Genomic DNA, 19,424 nt, shown 5'->3' on the forward strand with positions numbered 1-19,424 from the left:
AAATGTTCAAAAAATGCGCTGTTAGCATAGCTAATGTAATGCTAGCCTTGCTTCTAAAAGATTATATTTATTTTTAACGAAAACTACAAAATACATTCAAAAAGGCTCAAGTGTGTGTGTATCGTTAACGTTTGCAGAAATTGTTCGTAAAACCATTCTAATAGAAATAATCGCAACAAATTCCATTATTACGCCAATGAAAAGCTAGCAAAATTAGCTTTGTTAGCTTCTTTTTACTGCTGTATTAATGAAACACGAGCAGAATGTTTGTGACAATTGTCTGTTAAAAACATTAATGAAAATAGTCGTAACAAGAACCACAGAAAATTTACTTTGCTTGTGTTTCATTAACAAAACAAAGAGAAGCTAATAAAATTAGCCTTATTAGCTTCTTTTATTGGTGTATTAATGGCGTATGAAGTGTGTTGCGTATAAAGTGCGTTGCGTAAAATACATATAAAATGATGTTTGAGGGGTCACAGTACTTTAGTTTACCACCTTTGTCATCTTTGTCATCTTTGTATACGAAGCTAAGCGCTAACGCTACTATTTCTGCCCGAAGGCGGCCTGTGGCATTAGCTCTGCGGCCCGCATTAGCATGCAAAACGTGTCTTCTGAGACTAACACTACTGTGTGAAATAACTAAGATTTGCTATCTGAACAAAGCTTTTTCTTTAACAAAAACTGAAAAAACATACGCTGTTAGCATAGCTAATGTGCACAACACATGCCTTACTTCTAAAAGACGATGTTTATTTAACAAAAACTATGAAATATACACTCACAAAAAAGGCTACAGTGTGTGCACTGTTAACATTCACGTAACGAAAAAAGTCACAACAAATTTCATTAATAAGCCGATGAGAGAAGCTAGTAACATTAGCTTTATTAGCTTTTTTACTGCTGTATTAATGAAACGTGAGCAGAATGTTTGTATAAATTGTTTGTTGAAAACATTTCTAACGAAAATAGTCAATAATTACCACAGAAAATTCACTTTCCTTGTGTTTCATGAACAAAACAATGAGAAGCTAATAAAATTAGCTTTATTAGCTTATTTTATTGGCGTATTAATGGCGTATAAAGTGTGTTGCGTAAATACACATAAAATTATGTTTGAGGGGTCACAGTGCTCTGGTTTACCACCTTCGTCATCTTTGTACGCGAAGCTAAGCGCTAACGTTACAATTTCTGCCCGTGACATTAGCGCTTCGGCCTATATTAGCATTAGCATGCAAAATGGGTCTTGAGAGACTCCCACAATCTAAAAGACGCCTTTTCTTTAACAAAAAACTGTAAAATATGTACGAGAAAGCGTACACTGTTAGCATAGCTAACGTGTGCAACATGCCTTTCTTCTAAAAAATGATATTTATGTAACAAAAACTAAGAAATATACACTCACAAAAAAGGTTAAAGTGCGTATACTGTTAACGTTTGCGTAATGAAAACAGTCGCAACAAATTTCATTAATAAGCCGAGAGAAGCTAGTAAAATTAGCTTTATTAGCTTTTATTACAATTAGCCTTACTACAATTTCTGCCCACAGGCGGCCTATGACGTTAGCGTTGCTGACTATATTAGCATTAGCATGCGCATCTTTAGAGACTTCCACAACTGTGTGAAATGGCTAAGTGACCAAACCTTGCTACCTAAAAGACAGTTTTTGCTTTAACAAAAACTGCGAAATATGTACACAAAAAAGTGCACTGTTAGCATAGCTAATGTAATACTAGCCTTGCTTCTAAAAGATTATATTTATTTAACGAAAACTACAAAATACATTCAAAAAGGCTTAAGTGTGTGTGTGTATCATTAACGTTTGCAGAAATTGTTCGTAACACCATTCTAATGGAAATAATCGCAACAAATTCCATTACTACGCCAATGAAAAGCTAGCAAAATTAGCTTTGTTAGCTTCTTTTTACTGCTGTATTAATGAAACACAAGCAGAATGTTTGACAATTGTCTGTTAAAAACATTAATGAAAATAGTTTTAACAATTTCCACAGAAAATTCACTTTCCTTGTGTTTCATTAACAAAACAATGATAAGCTAATAAAATTAGCTTCATTAGCAGTTGCGTAAATACACATAAAATGATGTTTGACGGGTCACAGTACTTTAGTTTACCACCTTTGTCATCTCTGTATACAAAGCTAAGCACTAACGCTACAATTTCTGCCTGCAAGCTGCCCGTGACATTAGCAATGTAGCCTACATTAGCATTAGCATGCACAACGCGTCTTCTGTGACGACCACTACTGTGTGAAATAACTAAGATTTGCTATCTGAACAAAGCTTTTTCTTTAACAAAAACTAAAATGTACACGAAAAAACGTACGCTGTTAGCATAGCTAACGTGCACAACACATGCCTTACTTCTAAAAGATGATGTTTATTTAATGAAAACTATGAAATATACACTCACAAAAAAGGCTACAGTGTGTGCACTGTTAACATTCACGTAACGAAAAAAGTCACAACAAATTTCATTAATATGACGATGAGAAAAGCTAGTAAAATTAGCTTTATTAGCTTTTTTACTGCTGCATTAATGAAATGCGAACAGAATGTTTGCGTAAATTGTTAAAAACCTTTTCTATTGAAAACTGTCGCAACAATTTCCATAGAGAATTAACTTTGCTTGTGTTTCATTAACAAAAGAATGAGAGAAGCTAATAAAATTAGCATTATTAACTTCTTTTATTGGCGTATTAATGGTGTATAAAGCATGTTTGTTTTATGAATACACATAAAATGATGTTTGAGGGGTCACAGTGCTTTAGTTTACCACCTGCCTCATCTTTGCATGCAAAGCTAAGCGCTAACGCTAAAATTTCTGCCCACAGGCAGCCCGTGACATTAGCGCGGCAGCCTACATTAGCTTTAGCATGCAAAACGTGTTCAGAGACTTCCACTACTGTGTGAAGTAGCTAAGTGGCCAAGCCTTGCTGTCAAAAAAGACGCTTTTTCTTTAACAAAAACTGAAATATGTTCACGAAAAAGCGCGCTATTAACATTGCTAACATACGCAACACATGCCTTACTTCTAAAAGATATTTCTTTAACAAAAACTACAAAATATGCTCTCGCACTAAAGCGTGTACTGTTAACGCCTGCGTAACTAAAAGAGTCACAACAAATTTCATTAATAAGCTGAGAAGCTAGTAAAATTAGCTTTATTAGCTCTTAATAAAATTAGCTTTACTACAATTTCTGCCCGCAGACGGCCCGTGACATTAGCATTGTTGACTATATTAGCATTAGCATGCGTATCTTTAGAGACTTCCACAACTGTGTGAAATAGCTAAGTGACCAAACGTTGTCTAAAATAGTTTTTGCTTTAACAAAAACCGCTAAATATGTACACAAAAAAAGTGTACGATGTTAGCATAGCGAACATGCGCATGATTTACTCCTAAACGATTTTTATTTAACGAAAACTATGAAATATACTCTCACAAAAAGGCTAAAGTGTACGGTTAAGGTTGGCGTAACAAAAATAACCGCAACAAATTTCATTAAGACGCCGATGAGAGAAGCTAGCAACATTAGCTTTGTTAGCTTCTTTTTACTGCTGTATTAATGAAACACGAGCAGAATGTTTGCATAAATTGTTTGAAAAAAAACATTTCTAATGAAAACAGTCATAATTTCCAAAGAAAATTCACTTTGCTTGTGTTTCATTAACAAAACAAAGAGAACCTAATAAAATTAGCTTTCGTTAGCTTCTTTTATTGGCGTATTAACGGCGTATAAAGCGTGTTTGTTGCGTAAATACACATAAAATGATGTTTGAGGGGTCACAGTGCTTTAGTTTACCACCCTCGTCATCTTTGCATGCAAAGCAAAGCGCTAACACTTCAGTTTCTGCCCGCAGGCGGCCTGTGGCATTAGCGCTACATTAGCATTAGCATGCAAAATACGTCCTCAGAGACTCCCACAAGTGTGCAAAATAGCTAAGTGACCAAGCATTGCTATCTAATAGACACTTTTATTTAACCAAAACGGTGAAATATGTAGACAAAAGTGTGTTGTTAACATAGTTAATATGCTAAAAGATGATATTTATTGAATCAAAACTATGAAATATACACTCACAAAAAAGGTTAAAGTGTGTGTACTGTTATCTTTTGAATAACGGAACTAGTCGCAATAAATTTTCATTAATAAGCTGATGAGAGAAGCTAGTAACATTAGGTTTGTTAGCTTCTTTTTGCTGCTGTATTAACGAAACATGAGAAGATGTTTGCGTAAATTGTTCGTTAAAAACATTTCTAATGAAAACAGTCATAATTTCCAAAGAAAATTCACTTTGCTTGTGTTTCATGAACAAAACAATGAGAAGCTAATAAAATTAGCTTCATTAACTTCTTTTATTGGTGTATTAATGGCGTACAACGCGTTTGTTGTGTAAATACACATAAAATGATGTTTGAGGGCTCACAGTGCTTTAGTTTACCACCTTCGTCATCTTTGTCATCTTTGTATGCAAAGCTAAGCGCTAATGCTACAATTTCTGCAGACTGTATTAGCATTAGCGTGCAAAACGTGTCTTCAGACAACTGTGTAAAATAGCTATTTGCTATCTAAAGGATACTTTTTCTTTAACAAAAACTGTGAAATATGTACAAGAACACGTACACTGTTAGCATAGCTAACGTGCGCAACACATGCCTCATTTCGAAAAGATGATATTTATACACTCACAAAAAAGGCTAAAGTGTGTGTGTACTGTTAATGTGTAAATTGTTCATAAAACCTTTCTAACGAAAATAGTCACAATTTATCAATAAGCCAATGAGAAAAGCTTGTAAAATTAGCTTTATTAGCTTCTTTTATCGGCGCATTAATGGCGTATACAGTGTGTTTGTTTCATAAATACACATAAAATGATGTTTGAGGGCTCACTGTGCTTTAGTTTACAACCCTCATCTTTGTATGCGAAGCAAAGCGCTAACGCTACAATTTCTGCCTGCAAGCTGCCCGTGACATCAGCAATGTAGTCTACGTTAGCATTTTACTGCCGTATTAATGTAACACAAGAAGAACGAAATTAAAACATTTTAGTAAAACCACTGTTGAATTGGAAATTGTCACGTTTAATTTTATGGATTAGCATTAGCGCTTTAGCATTAACATAATTAGCACAGTCAGATTCAAGTTACGTTAGTTAAGCCAGAATTTTTTAGCATGCCAAAAAGTCGTTAAACGCGAACTTTTAATTTAAGTATTTGTAAAAACAAAAAAATCAGTGATTATAAAAGAATAGACTGAATTTTTGTAAATTTTTGTAAATTTGTAAATTGACTTTACAAACAATTTACAGAGAAATTAAGCCACACTGGTTGATATGCTCACATCCAACACGCACGTGAACCATATGTGATGCTCTCACTGATCTTATACGGCTTTTATAGATTCGCTCTTTACGTCTCAGTCAATATAAACGGCACTGTTGTGTTGCTATGGATGCGCTGATATCTATAAGTTCCATCAGATGCCGTTACTATGGCAACATCACAACACACATGGACTTATATAAACTGGTCTATATTTAGATAAATACTGAACCAAAATGTAAGACATGAAGATCACATGATGATTCTGCAGGAAAAAAATACATATAAACTAGCTTTTGTGAAAAATATTATTAGTTCATTAAGTTGGCTTGAGAAATCATGCTAGTAACATGCTAGTAACTTGCTAATCGTGTTAGAAACATGTTAGCAAGATGCTAGTAACTTGCTAATCATGCTAATAACATGATAACAGCTTGCTAATCATTTTAAAAACATGCTACTAACTTGCTAATCATGTTACAAACATGCTAGCAACTTGCTAATCATGCTGTAAACATGCTAGCAACATGCTACTAACTTGGTAATCATGTAAGCAACATGCTAGCAACTTGCTGATCATGCTAGAAACATGCTAATAAAGCTAGCACCATGCTAACAACATGCTAGCAACATGCTACTAACTTGGTAATCATGTTAGCAACATGCTAGCAACTTGCTAATCATGTTAGAAACATGGTAACAACATGCTAGCAACTTGCTAATCATGCTAGAAACATGCTAGCAACTTGCTAATCATGCTAGAAACATGCTAGTAACTTGCTAATCATGCTAATAGCATGCTAACAACATGCTAGTAACTTGCTAATCATGCTAGAAACATGCTAGCAACTTGCTAATCATGCTAGAAACATGCTAGTAACTTGCTTATCATGCTAATAGCATGCTAACAACATGCTACTAACTTGGTAATCATGCTAGAAACATGCTAGCAACATGCTAGTAACTTGCAAATCATGTTAACAATTTATTAATTATGTTAGCAACATGCTAACATCTTGCTAATCATGTTAACAACATGCTAGCAACTTGCTAATCATGCTAGAAACATGCTAGCAACATGCTGGTAACTTGCTAATCATGCTAGCAGCATGCTAACAACATGCTAATCATGTTAGCAACATGCTACCAACATGCTACTAACTTGGTAATCATGCTAGAAACATGCTAGCAACATGCTACTAACTTGCTAATCATGCAAGAAACATGCTAGCAACATGCTAGTAACTTGCTAATCATGCTAGCAATTAATCATGTTAACAACATGCTAGCAACTTGCTAATCATGCTAGAAACATGCTAGTAACTTATTAATCTTTCTATCTATCTCTGACAGACTGTATTGCTTTCAAAACATTCAAACTTTAACCTTTTAAAACTACTTTAGACTTCAAACTATTTCAGACTGAAAACCATCAAACTTAAAACTTTTAAACTTTTTAAAACTTTCTGTTCCGGCTTTCTCAAGCCAACTTAAAGTTTGTCTTGACAAACTTTTTTATTTAGTTAGAATTATTACTGCATTATCCATCTTTTTCTTCCTGTACGAGTGGGCGTGGCCATTTGTAGATTTTATGGGTGTGGTTTCCAGTGTCATCCGCATCCAGTTATTTTCAACTGTACAAAACATCTAACTTTGCTGCTTGATATTGTAAATTGATGTGTCTTACCATATTATTTTAATGTATTAACTTAATAATGAACACACGCCTAACAACTTCTGCGTTGATGAAAAGGTTGATGATGAACGTTTGTGCAGTGTCCATGTGACAGGAAGTGACGTAATGTGTGAGTAACTCACTCTGTCAAAGGGGATGCTGTATTTCTTCAGGATGGATGGAGAAATGAGGGTCATCTTGTGACGGAGAAACGCGTCGCAGCCCTGAGAACTTCCTGGGAAAAATCCTGCAGAAAATGACAAACAGGAAACAGAGGAAGAGAATGAGAAAATGCCAACGGATGAAACACTAAATAAACAGAATGATGATCTTCAGAGGACAAACTGTGTAGTGTGTAGGCATAAAATAAAATAATAACAACAACAACATTTATGTAATTTATGTTACAATTTTGCTATAATAATAATAATAATAATATAATTGGAATTTATTATTATTATTGTTATTATTATTACAGTCAAATAATGTATTATTAAACCATAATTAAATAAATATTAATTTAATAATAATAACAACAATAACATTAATAATAACAATAGTTATTTTATTATTATTATTATTATTATTATTATCATCATCATCAATAAATAATTTAATTTTAAACAATTATTAAATAATTACTGACTTAATAACAACAATAATAATAACAAATAATAATATTAAACAATTAATTGATATAAAATAAAATTATTATTCCACTTATGTAAAATGAGAATCATAGTATTATATACTGCTTTTTATGTTACTGTGTCAAACTTTGACAATAAAAAAAATAAGGCACCATAAATATATTAAATGAAATAAAATTGTGAGTATATATATATATATATATATATATATATATATATATATTATTATTATTACTATTGTATAAAATAATATATATATATATATATATATATATATATATATATATATATATATATATAAAATTGTATAAAATAATAATAATAAAATGTATATATATATATATATATATATATATATATATATATATATATATATATATTTATTTATTTATTTATTTTTATTTATTTATTTTTTTTCACTATTTTATTATTTTAAAACAATTCACACAGAAATGAATTCCATAAACACTGTAAAATGGAAATTTATGGAAATTTGTTTATTTTATACAATTTGTTTTATGTTATAACAAAATTTGTATACTAATAATAAAATAAATATAACAATTACAATAAATATATTAAATAAAATATATAAAACATATTATTATTATTATTTTTTTTTTTTTTAAGAATATGAAGATTACATGATGTTTCATATACATTTATTATACAATTTATTCCATATAAATGCAGTTATTTTTAACGTAATTATGAAAAAGGAGAATAATATATACTGCAAAATCTTTATAGAATTTGGGTCATATTAAATGATAATTTAATTTGTTTTATATTAGTTCAAAACTTGTATAATAATAATAATAATAATAATAATAATAATAATAATAATATTATATTAAATAATACATTAAATTAAAAAAAATGTATATATAGTTTTTCACATATATGTTGCTGTTATATTATAATTATTATTATTATTATTATTATTATTATCATTATTACGAAGATTGCATGATGACTCTTATAAACTGAACAAAAAAATTTATTTCAAAATTTGCATACTTGTAATACACTTAATAAATAAAATGCATATGAAAGCATATTATTATTATTATTATTATTATTACTACTACTACTACATTATACCTACACATATTTTGAAGATTGCATGTTTCTTATAAATGCTGTTTATATAAAAACTAATTCTATAACAAAAAGTATTTGTAATTAACTCCAGTACATAATAATAATAATAATAATAATAATAAATAACAGCAACAACAACTAATTGTAACTTCTTTATGGAATTAGTTTCATATTATTATATAACAGCTTGAAATAATCACAATAATAATTAGTATTATTGTTAATGTTAATTATAGTTGGCATATCTCACTAAAATATTAAAAATTGATTATTTAACCCAATATGACCATGTTCTGTGTCTGTTTATACTAAAGTCTATAACGTCATTAGCAACATGCTAATGCAAAACTACTGGAATCAACTTTAACTCCTGTTCCAAATCAGCCGTTTAGCATGAATGTTGGCGGTTAGCACGGCGTCAATACAGAGCAGGTTTTTAGCACCGAGCCAATGCAAGTCCATTAAACTGAAATCATCTGTGGAGATTCAGTAAAGCGAGAGTCAGCGATGAGCGAGCGCCGATTACGCGCGTAACGTCTAATCACGGGTTTGGAGGTTACGGGTAAAAGCTGCGCGCGTCAGACGCTCCGGTGTGCCGTGGGTCACTACATCATCCGCGCGCTGAATCACGCTGAAAGCCTTTAATTATTATAATCGTCTCCTCGTTCCTGCCCACAGACTACAATAAGGGTCATTACGACACGACCGACACGTCTGAAAAACGCCTCAACAGCGCAAACACGCCGTTTCGGAGCGTGTGATTCATACGCGGCCTCTATCATTAGCGAACACACCATTAAGTGGCTTCACCAGCTTAAATGTGACAGATTTGGGGTAATTTTCACTTAGCGGAAACTTTAGCCACAGTAAGTTGATGGTACGTCCATCCATCTGCCATTTTTGTTGATTTTAGCATGCTACTGTTTGTAAGATCTCACTAAAACAAGCAAAGTTTTGCGTCTCTTCGATCAATGTCCCTCAGTAACAGTGTAAATGTGCGTGTTTGTGCACAAAACCTGCATCTGAATATTTTTTATACAGAAATCATCAACAATTAACACTTAAAATTATATATATATATATGTATATATATATATATATATATATATATGTATGTATGTATGTATGTATGTATGTATATATATATATATATATATATATATATATATATATATATATATATATATGTATATATATATATATATATATATATATATATATATATATATATATATATATATATATATATATATATATATATATATATATATTTATTTATTTATTTATTTATTGTTACAATATTTAATATAAATTAAATGTATAATTCACAAAATACAAAATTAAATTATTTATTTGCAATACATTGAGAATCAAAAAAGTATTATATTTTACAAAAATTACATTTTATATCTAAAAAGATCAAATTCAACGACACGTTCAAAACAGAAAAATATTTACTTTATGTTTTAAGTATTTCTTCCAATATACAAATATATAAATATTTAATGTTATATTTATTATAATATAATATTTAATATTATAATTATAAAATATAATTTATATATAAATAAAAGCATATATTTTAACATTTATTAAATATACATTAAATATTTAATATAAATTAATATAAAAATAAAACAACAATTTTTAAATAAATATAAAAGTGCATAATTTATATAAAAACGTAATATTAGGATTAAGGATTATATCTGTAATGAATGGATGTTCAAAAAAATCTACTACAATGTTAAACAAATAATAACAAATATATACATAGGAATAAATATAATAAATGTATAAAATGAATATTAAAAATCATCTAAAACATATATCGATAAAGAGCAAATGAAATATGTTAAAGAAAACCAAAAGCTGCAATTTTTATTTTAAATATTTGTTTATATATGAAAACACATAAATATTTAATATTTATTATTATATAATATTTATTAAATATTTATAATATTTAATATTAACTAACATAACCACATATTTGTGGATATAAACAAATAATTAAAATAAAATTATTTAATATAATCCCTATATATATATATATATATATATATATATATATAAAAATACTTAATTTAATATATATATATATATATATATATATATATATATATATATATATTAAATACAACATAATAAATAAATATATATATATTTTAAAAAATTTGATCAAAAAAACAAAACAAAAAAATCAATGACCAGATATTAATAAAAAAACCTAAAAAAAAATATATATATATACATAAAATAAAAAAAAAAAATTACATTTTATATAAAAAAATATTATTACAATGTTTAATATAAATAATAATACCAACAAATAAAATAACCATATTTTGTGTCAGTCCATGTTTGTTAGGTTTGAGCTCATCTATATAAACTATATAATCTCCTAAAATATTGAAAAAACATTTCCAGCCAAAAATATGGGAAATCGTGCTAGTTACACTAGATTTTTCTTTCTGTTCTCGAGTTGCTGTACATTTCCTCCACTTCCTGTTACTTGTACAGCAAAAAGAGAGCAGTAACTCTTGTTAAACCAAGGTATATGACATAAAAACAGGCTTTGCACTTTCACAACAACATCAGACGTCTTCAAGAGCTGCGGAGATCGTCCAACTGAGACGCGTCTCTCCATATCGGCGTTAGTCACTGCGAGCGATGATAATAAATCGTCAGACGTTGTGTCATTTGTTGAAAACGTTAGAAGAGCAGGAGAACAGAGCGGACCAAGAGCAATGCTGAGGTGCGTCTGTCATTAATTTATGCTGAAGAGCTGCGACTGCCTTTGTTTCGTCCTTTAAGGTAGATTTAACAGATGAAACAGACGCGGCGACGGTGAAAACCAGGCGACTGACGCGATGGAGTGTGAATTCATGCTCTTTTATGAAGTACGGGAGTTTTGCATAAACCATTAGCGGCGTCAGGCCTTGCATAACAAAGATTTAGCACAGATCGCCGCCATTCACAACTCACATGATTCTCCAACTCTCTTTAGGACGGTTTAAGTTTGACGCAATGGTTCTCCTTCGGTAACACGCGTTTGTGTGCGAAATCCAATTATGAACAGTTTCATGCAGAAATCAGAAAGGTTAACATTTAAATTCACTCTAAATGCATTGTAAAATACACTTTAAATATTTATAAAATATTAAAATATTTAATATAAATAAATGAAATTACATACACATATATAAGAATAATAATTATATATATATATATATATATATATATATATATATATATATATATATATATTTATATATATTTATATATATTTATATATATATATATATATATATATAGCACTTAAATTTATTCTAAATATTACAAAAATTAATAAAATAATAAAATGTCAAATTTATACAATGTTAAAATATTTAATAGAAACAATAACTATAAAATAATATATAAAGTAGAATTAACAGTTTATATAAATAAAATAAAATACATATTAAAATAAACAAATACGAATATTTAAAAATATATTAAAAAACATTACAGTCGTTATATAAATATATATACACTAAATGTAAAAAAAATAAATTTACTTACAAATGTTTATAAAATCCATTAAAATATTTTATATAAAATATATAAAAAAAAGAAGTTATGAATATTTATAAAATGTTAAAATATTTAATAAATAAATATTTAACAAATACATATTAAAAATAAATATAAAAACAAACTCAAAAATCATATTGTGTTGACATCTACAAAGAACAGAATAAAATATTATTTATAAGATATAAGATATAAATATATACACTACCGTTCAAAAGTTTGGGGTCAGTACATTTTTATTGTTTTTTTTTTTTTTTTTTTTTTTTTTAAGAAATTAATACTTTTATTCACCAAGGATGTATTAAGTTAATAATTAAAAGTTTATTAAAAGTTAATAATAAATAATTTACATTGTTATAAAATATTTATATTTTGAACAAACACTGTATTTTTTAAACTTTTTATTCATGAAAGAATCCTGAAAAAAAAAATTACAGGTTCCAAAAAATATTTGGCAGCACAACTGTTGATATTATCCAACACTGATCATTCTAATAATAAATCTGCATATTAGAATGATTTCTGAAGGATCATGTGACACTTAAGACTGGAGTAACAGCTGATAAAAATTCAGCTTTTCATCACAGGAATAAATTCTATTTTAAAATATGTTAAAATAAAAAAAACATTATTTTATATTGTAAAAACATTTTGCAATATTACTGTTTTCTATATTTTTAATCAAATAAATGCAGCCTTGATGAGCATAAGAGACTTCTTTAAAGACTATTACAAGTCTGACCCCAAACTTTTGAACGGTATATATATATATATACACACACATACATATACATACATATGTATATATATCTATATATATGTGTGTATATATATATATATATATATATATATAAATAACAATTGTAATTCATCAATAAGTTAGCGTTACAATTTATTCAACATGTTGCATTAAATAATGCATACAATTTTAAATGTGTTGTTATATGTAATTTTAAAAATTTATTTATTTATTTATATATATATATATATATATATATATAATGCACATATTACAAAAATTTAAAAATGAATACTTAAAAATATCTTGTTTGTTTCTATAAATAACAATATTATTTAATATTAAGATATTTATTTTTTATTAAAATATAGATTACAATGGATACAATTTACCAATAATTTAAATGTAGCATTTAAAAATAAATAAAATAATTATATATATATATATATATATATATAATTATTTTTTAATTATTACAGTCTTATTTCAGAATAACAAAAATGAAGTGCATTATGTCTTCTAGTAACGTGGTAAAGTAAAACAAAACAATTCATAATAAATCTCCCAAGAACAGTTGTTCAAGACCAAATGAGGACATCAAAATACTGTTTGCGTTTATAAATATGGTTGTTCTCGGTGTGAAGTGTCAGTGCTGATCAATGAAAACCCAGCTTCGCGTCGAGTGTTCGTTCGTTCGTTTAAAGTGTAGTGTTTGTTTAGGTGGGACAGGAGCGTGTGTGTATGTTTATGTGGGTTACGGTATCGTTTTGAAGTGCAGCAGCCTCAGATCTGTGAGACGCACAAGCATCTTCACATCTCATAATCCACACAACCACAGGCAGACGCCAGGGCTTTCCTAGACAGCACCGCAAACTTTCGGGAGGTGCCAAGAGGATTTTCTGCCAGCGCCGACTCGCACCTCATTCAGGATTACGCCGATGCTTCATCTGTGTAATTTGGGGCAGGAAGAGACCCGCGGAACAGGATTTTCACTGTTTCAGGCAGGAATAGCTCATCCCATAATTAACTACCGACATTATTTACTCAATATCAGACCTGCGAGACTTTCATCCTTCGGTAAAACGCAAAGAAATTTCACAGAATATTCCTCACATAAATTTATCACACGACTTCAAAAGACGTGAAATATAGCATACAGCTCATATGGACTACTGCTTTTTAGTTATTTTTCAAAAATGTTTAATTATGTTTAAAAAATAATAATATATTTATATGTAATATATATATATATATATATATATATATATATATATATATATATATATATATATATATATATATATATATATATATATATACATATATACATATATACATAAATAAATGTAAAATATTATGCAGAATAATAATATATTTCTGAATATATAGATAAATGAATGTAAAATATTTATAGTTTCCAACATTAATTATCCCTGCTACCGCTTCTTTTCCTTTCAGACTTCTGTATGTAAATGACCTCCGTTTTGATCGCCTAACCTACCACGCTCCTTTTCTACATGGAGTCATGCTAACGAACGGATGTGAGGTCTTACCTTGCGCCAGCCTCTCCAACCTCTTGCCGTGCTCGGGAGGAATCGCATACCTGTGGTGAGGAGGAAAAAACCGAGATCAATTAATGGGATCAATGGGAAAGACGAGAGGGAAAGACACTGGAGGGACGCGCAGCGAGACGCCTCTGTGAGAATCGCCCTCTGATCATCACACGGCCCTCGAAAACACATGAAACACAGAGAACATTTCACCCCTATTTCACATTCACCAGTCATACGCTAGTTTAAAGACAAAGCACTCAAACGTCACCAAGACAAAGCCTGGAAAATTACTGCGCAAGAGCCAATTTATTTTGGCTAATCGGCTCAAACGCACGCAATGCTAATACAGGCTGTGCCGTGCTGCTTAATTTGAAATGATTTCGCCGGTGAAGGAAACAGCACAATATCTTCTGAGCCGCTAAAGGTTCAATTCGCTTGACGTTGTTATTGACATTGTCTGTATTAGCCTAATTATTTCCTCAAGTTTCCGGAGAGCCGAAACCCTCCTGAGGCCTCGAACACAAATGTAAATCCGGTGCATCACCCTCCCTTGGGCTCCGGCTCCAAATCACACATTCGCAATGAGGGAAACAAGGCTTCGGTCGGGTTTTGAACAGCGTTGCACTGCCCTCTACTGGCGGCAGGAGGCCAAACGGGGATTTTATGGGCGAGTGCCACTTTCTAGTTAAACACAAGCCAATTTCACAGCAGTGGTTTTCTCCACACAAGCGCAGGATCGTTTGGAAGTCAACTGAATACCAAGTGGAGGGATTAAAGAGTTGTGTTTGTATGCAGCTGATGGGATGTACAAGAAGAGGTTTGTTTTATTTCACAATGTGTTGTGGCTTTCATTGAAAAGTTACAGGGAAAAAAAGTACAAGATTTATGGAGGGAAAACAAAGAGGGATGAGAACGGAAAGTGCTTGATATGGCTACGCACTAACCCAGGAGTCCCCAAACTCGGCCCTGGAGGGCCGGTGTCCTGCAGAGTTAAGCTCCAACCCCAATTAGACACACCTGAACCAGCTAATCAAGCTCTTACTAGGCATACTAGAAACTTACTGGAAAGTGTGTTGAGGCAAGTTGGAGCTAAACTGTGCAGGACACCAGCCTTTCAAAACCAAGTTTGGGCACCCTGGGTTAGTTCATAGCCATAATCAAGCAATTTCTGTTCACATCCCTCAATTAGTAGATATGGGGATTGTTAGGAGGCCATGATGGTCAGAGACCAATGGGCATATTAGACCAGGATGCCGAGGTCACACCTCTACTCTTTTCGAAAGACCACAGAGAGTCAGGACCTCAGTTTAACGTCTCGACTGAAAGACGGTGCTTTTTGACAGTATAGTGTCCCCATCACTATACAGGGGTGTTAGGACCCACTTACTCTACAGGATTAGCATCCCCTGCTGGCCTCACTAACACCTAGTTTTCCCAGGAGGTCTCCCATCCAGGTATTGACCAAGCTCAACCCTGCTTGGTTTCAGTGGGTGACCAGACTTGGGCTGCAGGGTCAAATGGCTGCTGGCTAGTTTGGGCACCCCTACACTAACGAAACGTGAACAAGATGGAAATAAGATCTATGGAAGTGGAAAGAGATGGATTTCCATATTCATATAATTACAGAATTACCTGAAGCGCAATATCATAGTTCACCATATCTGAAATAAACTCTGTTCCTGCTGAACTCAATAACCCTAAACCAGGGATAGGCAACGTCGGTCCTGGAGTTTAGTTCCAAGTCTAATCAAGCACACCTGAACAAGCTAATTAAGGTCTTAAGGATTACTAGGGCTACAAGCAGACAAAGTTTTTTTTCAGGGTTGGAACCAAAATCTACAGGACTTCTGCACTCCAGAACCAATGTTGCCTATCCCTGCCCTAAACTCAAAAGATTTGAAAACAGTGCCATTGTGTAGGCAACTCCATGTAGAAATTATTCTACAAGTATCTGTACACACATACTCCTCATTCTTGCAATCAAAAACATTTAAGACCAAATCTGAGCACAATTTGAGTACACGCAGGGATCTTGAGACTAGAGTTGAAATGGCTCAAGACACTACAAAATGAAAGGATGCCACTAAATGGCCTCCACCTGCAACAAACATGAATGCCAATCAATTCCCACTATGAGGTGCACTGTTGCACATATTGGGAACTGGCCTGAAACACCAAAGACAGAAGCACTGGAAAATCGAACGGCTGGCCACAAGCACCCCAACTCTGGGGACACTGGTGAGAGTAGATTCAATTTGGTGTTTGAGGTGCCACCACAGATCAATAATAATTAGATGGCTCTTTCTTTCCTTTCTTGCAGATAAAAGCCGTATCTGACTGATGGGCGGCTGTAATTAGGGTACGAATGCTTCCTGCCAGCAGGAGTATCTTTACACCTTACTAACCCAACCAGATCAAGCTGACAGTAACTCTATCTGGCAACTGAACGTTGCAAAGGCTTTATTCGATCAGAGATTGTCTGGGAAAGGCAAATATTGATGAAACTCTCACTGGGGGCACCAGAAACCAAGGTAAATCTGAGGGTCTTGGACTTGGTGTGAGTGGAAACACCCACTTGGAGGAATGCCTCCAGTTTCTAGAGGTTGCTCTAGCACTACCAGAAAGAAAAAAATAAATATAAAGCGTCCACTAAACACCGTTTGAGATTTTGAGACAAGTGTACCGGTGCCTGGGCGTATGTAAGGGACGCATCCCATTTACCTTGTTTACGGCCCATGAAACAATTCTGTACTTGACTTCCCAGATGCAATATCTCTCCGGTCCCATGGCGGCTACACGAAAGCCCTACCTGCCAATCGGCGTTGACGCCACTGGCGGCGGTAAGGTTTTATTTGTCATCATATTGAAGAGGACAAGAACAAGAAAACAAGCAATAAGAATCAAGCTATCCCCTCGGCTGCGGCACTCCCTCTCTCGGCGATTATTTCCGGCAGCATGCGCACCACTTTGGGCCACTCCGCAATCTTTAAGAATCTGACACTAGATCTCAGGAGGCGGCGAGAATTATGACTTTGATGGGAGGAGAGTTGGAGGCGAATGAAGTTAATTTCACAGTGGCTGAACAGAGGGTTAGGCAAACAGCTACCACACACACTTTAACATACTGTAATTACCAGAAAAGTAAAACGGATTCAATTTCAAAAGCAGAAGGGGGTGTTTGGGTGGGGAGGACGAGCGCACGCATAGTTGCATTAAGCCGAGTTGAAGGGTGAGTAAATTTTCTCCTCTTTCCTTTTTTTTTTTTTTTCCAAGCACGAGTCTTGCCGTTTCTCCGCTATGCGGAAAGTTAACTTGAGATAAGGCCTCCGGAGAGCGGGAGAAAGAGAGAATGCTTAGCTAGAGACATCAAGAGCTAACACTTCAGAGAGATATGAGGACACAGAAGAAATGGAGACGGAAAGATACTCAAGAGAGCAAGCAAGACTTACGCAAGACCTCTTAAAGAATCACAGTTTTGCACCCTTATCCATTTGGACACCTGTGCCTACCAGAGCATGACCCAAAAACATGCTACAACCCTTTTAACATTATTCTTAAACTCCACAGAGACAAGTGTCAAGTACCAGCATTAAACCTGGCCCTGATGCAACTTTCAAATAAGGAGTTGGCTTGTGCATTCACTATTCACAGTTTTAGGGTTCCCACATCTTTTGATTAGGGAACTAAAGGTTTCTCATTACAGAAACATTTTTACATGCAGACTCTCATGTTACAAGGTTTTTTTGGAATTGGTAGCTGGGAAGAACAAAATAAAACAACGTGGAGGGCAAGTGTCCTGCAGAGTTTACCTCCAACTTGCCTCAACACACCTGCCTGGAAGTTTCTAGCATGCCTAGTAAGACCCTGATTAGCTGGTTCAGGTGTGGTCTATTAAATTCTGCAGGACACTGGTCCTCCAGAATCGAGTGTGGAGACTCCTGCTTTAAGGACTTTCTTTCTTAAAGAAAATGATGTGGATGTAACTTATGCACTTGTGTAACATTTACTTTCGTGCATTTTAACTGATTAAATTCTGAGGATAAAAATGACTGATGTTTGACAGAAAACACAGAGCCTTTTTTTGGTACAAAAAAACAAAAAAAACAAATCAATAGTCGTTGTCTGTGTGCTTTTATGAAAGGATCTGACAAAAAGTTTATTATGAAAAACAAATTAGTTTACAATCTTGAACTGAATGGGGCATGTTCCCATTTTCCATTACATAATAAATACAACTCAATTTCTGAACTATTTTAATACCTACTTGTGACCAATGCATTTTAACGACCTGCCTTGTCGTTTTTGATTATTGGTTAGCAATTTTTAAGTGCACAAAACACTCTACCATTTTGTTGGATCCCTGCTGTTTACTGTGTACACTTCCTACTTTCTACCTTCCTTTCGTGATGCAACCTATTATGCTTTTCACCTCACGCATGTTTTGAAGCCCCAAAGTTGTTCACTTTACAGCTCCCTCAACATTGACCAGTTTTAAATTAATTTTTCCAAGGCACAAAACACCCTTGATTGACTACTGCTTTCCAGCTTGATTAAAAGACAAGAGACACACAGCTGGATGAAATACAGCCCGTGATGCTGACAGAACAGCTGCGTCTAATGAACGCTCTGTACAGGGTTTCTTTAAGACAACACGAGCCAAGGGCATCAAGGACTAGTGCGCAAGTATGCAAAACACTTGCGTCTTTCTCGAAAGAGGGAAAAAAATGAGGGGATACACCAGGGAGAAGATACATGAGAGCCAAGGGGGATGCGATAAAA

The 19,424-nt window shown here is 32.5% G+C and overlaps 1 protein-coding gene across 5 annotated transcripts in view; it reads right to left on the minus strand.

The window, feature by feature from the left end:
• The window catches only part of kdm4b (lysine (K)-specific demethylase 4B), a 69,872-nt gene that overhangs the window by 39,243 nt on the left and 11,205 nt on the right, over window positions 1-19,424 (minus strand). For all 5 annotated transcript variants that reach the window (XM_051094912.1, XM_051094915.1, XM_051094913.1 and 2 more), the window contains exons 6-7: window positions 14,646-14,695; window positions 7,164-7,267 (exon numbers count right to left, since the gene is read on the minus strand). In XM_051094912.1, coding sequence (XP_050950869.1) covers window positions 7,164-7,267; window positions 14,646-14,695 — 154 coding nt within the window. The remainder of the gene's footprint in view (window positions 1-7,163; window positions 7,268-14,645; window positions 14,696-19,424) is intronic.

Source organism: Labeo rohita, chromosome 22, assembly GCF_022985175.1.
Source record: "Labeo rohita strain BAU-BD-2019 chromosome 22, IGBB_LRoh.1.0, whole genome shotgun sequence".
Classification (NCBI taxonomy): domain Eukaryota; kingdom Metazoa; phylum Chordata; class Actinopteri; order Cypriniformes; family Cyprinidae; genus Labeo; species Labeo rohita.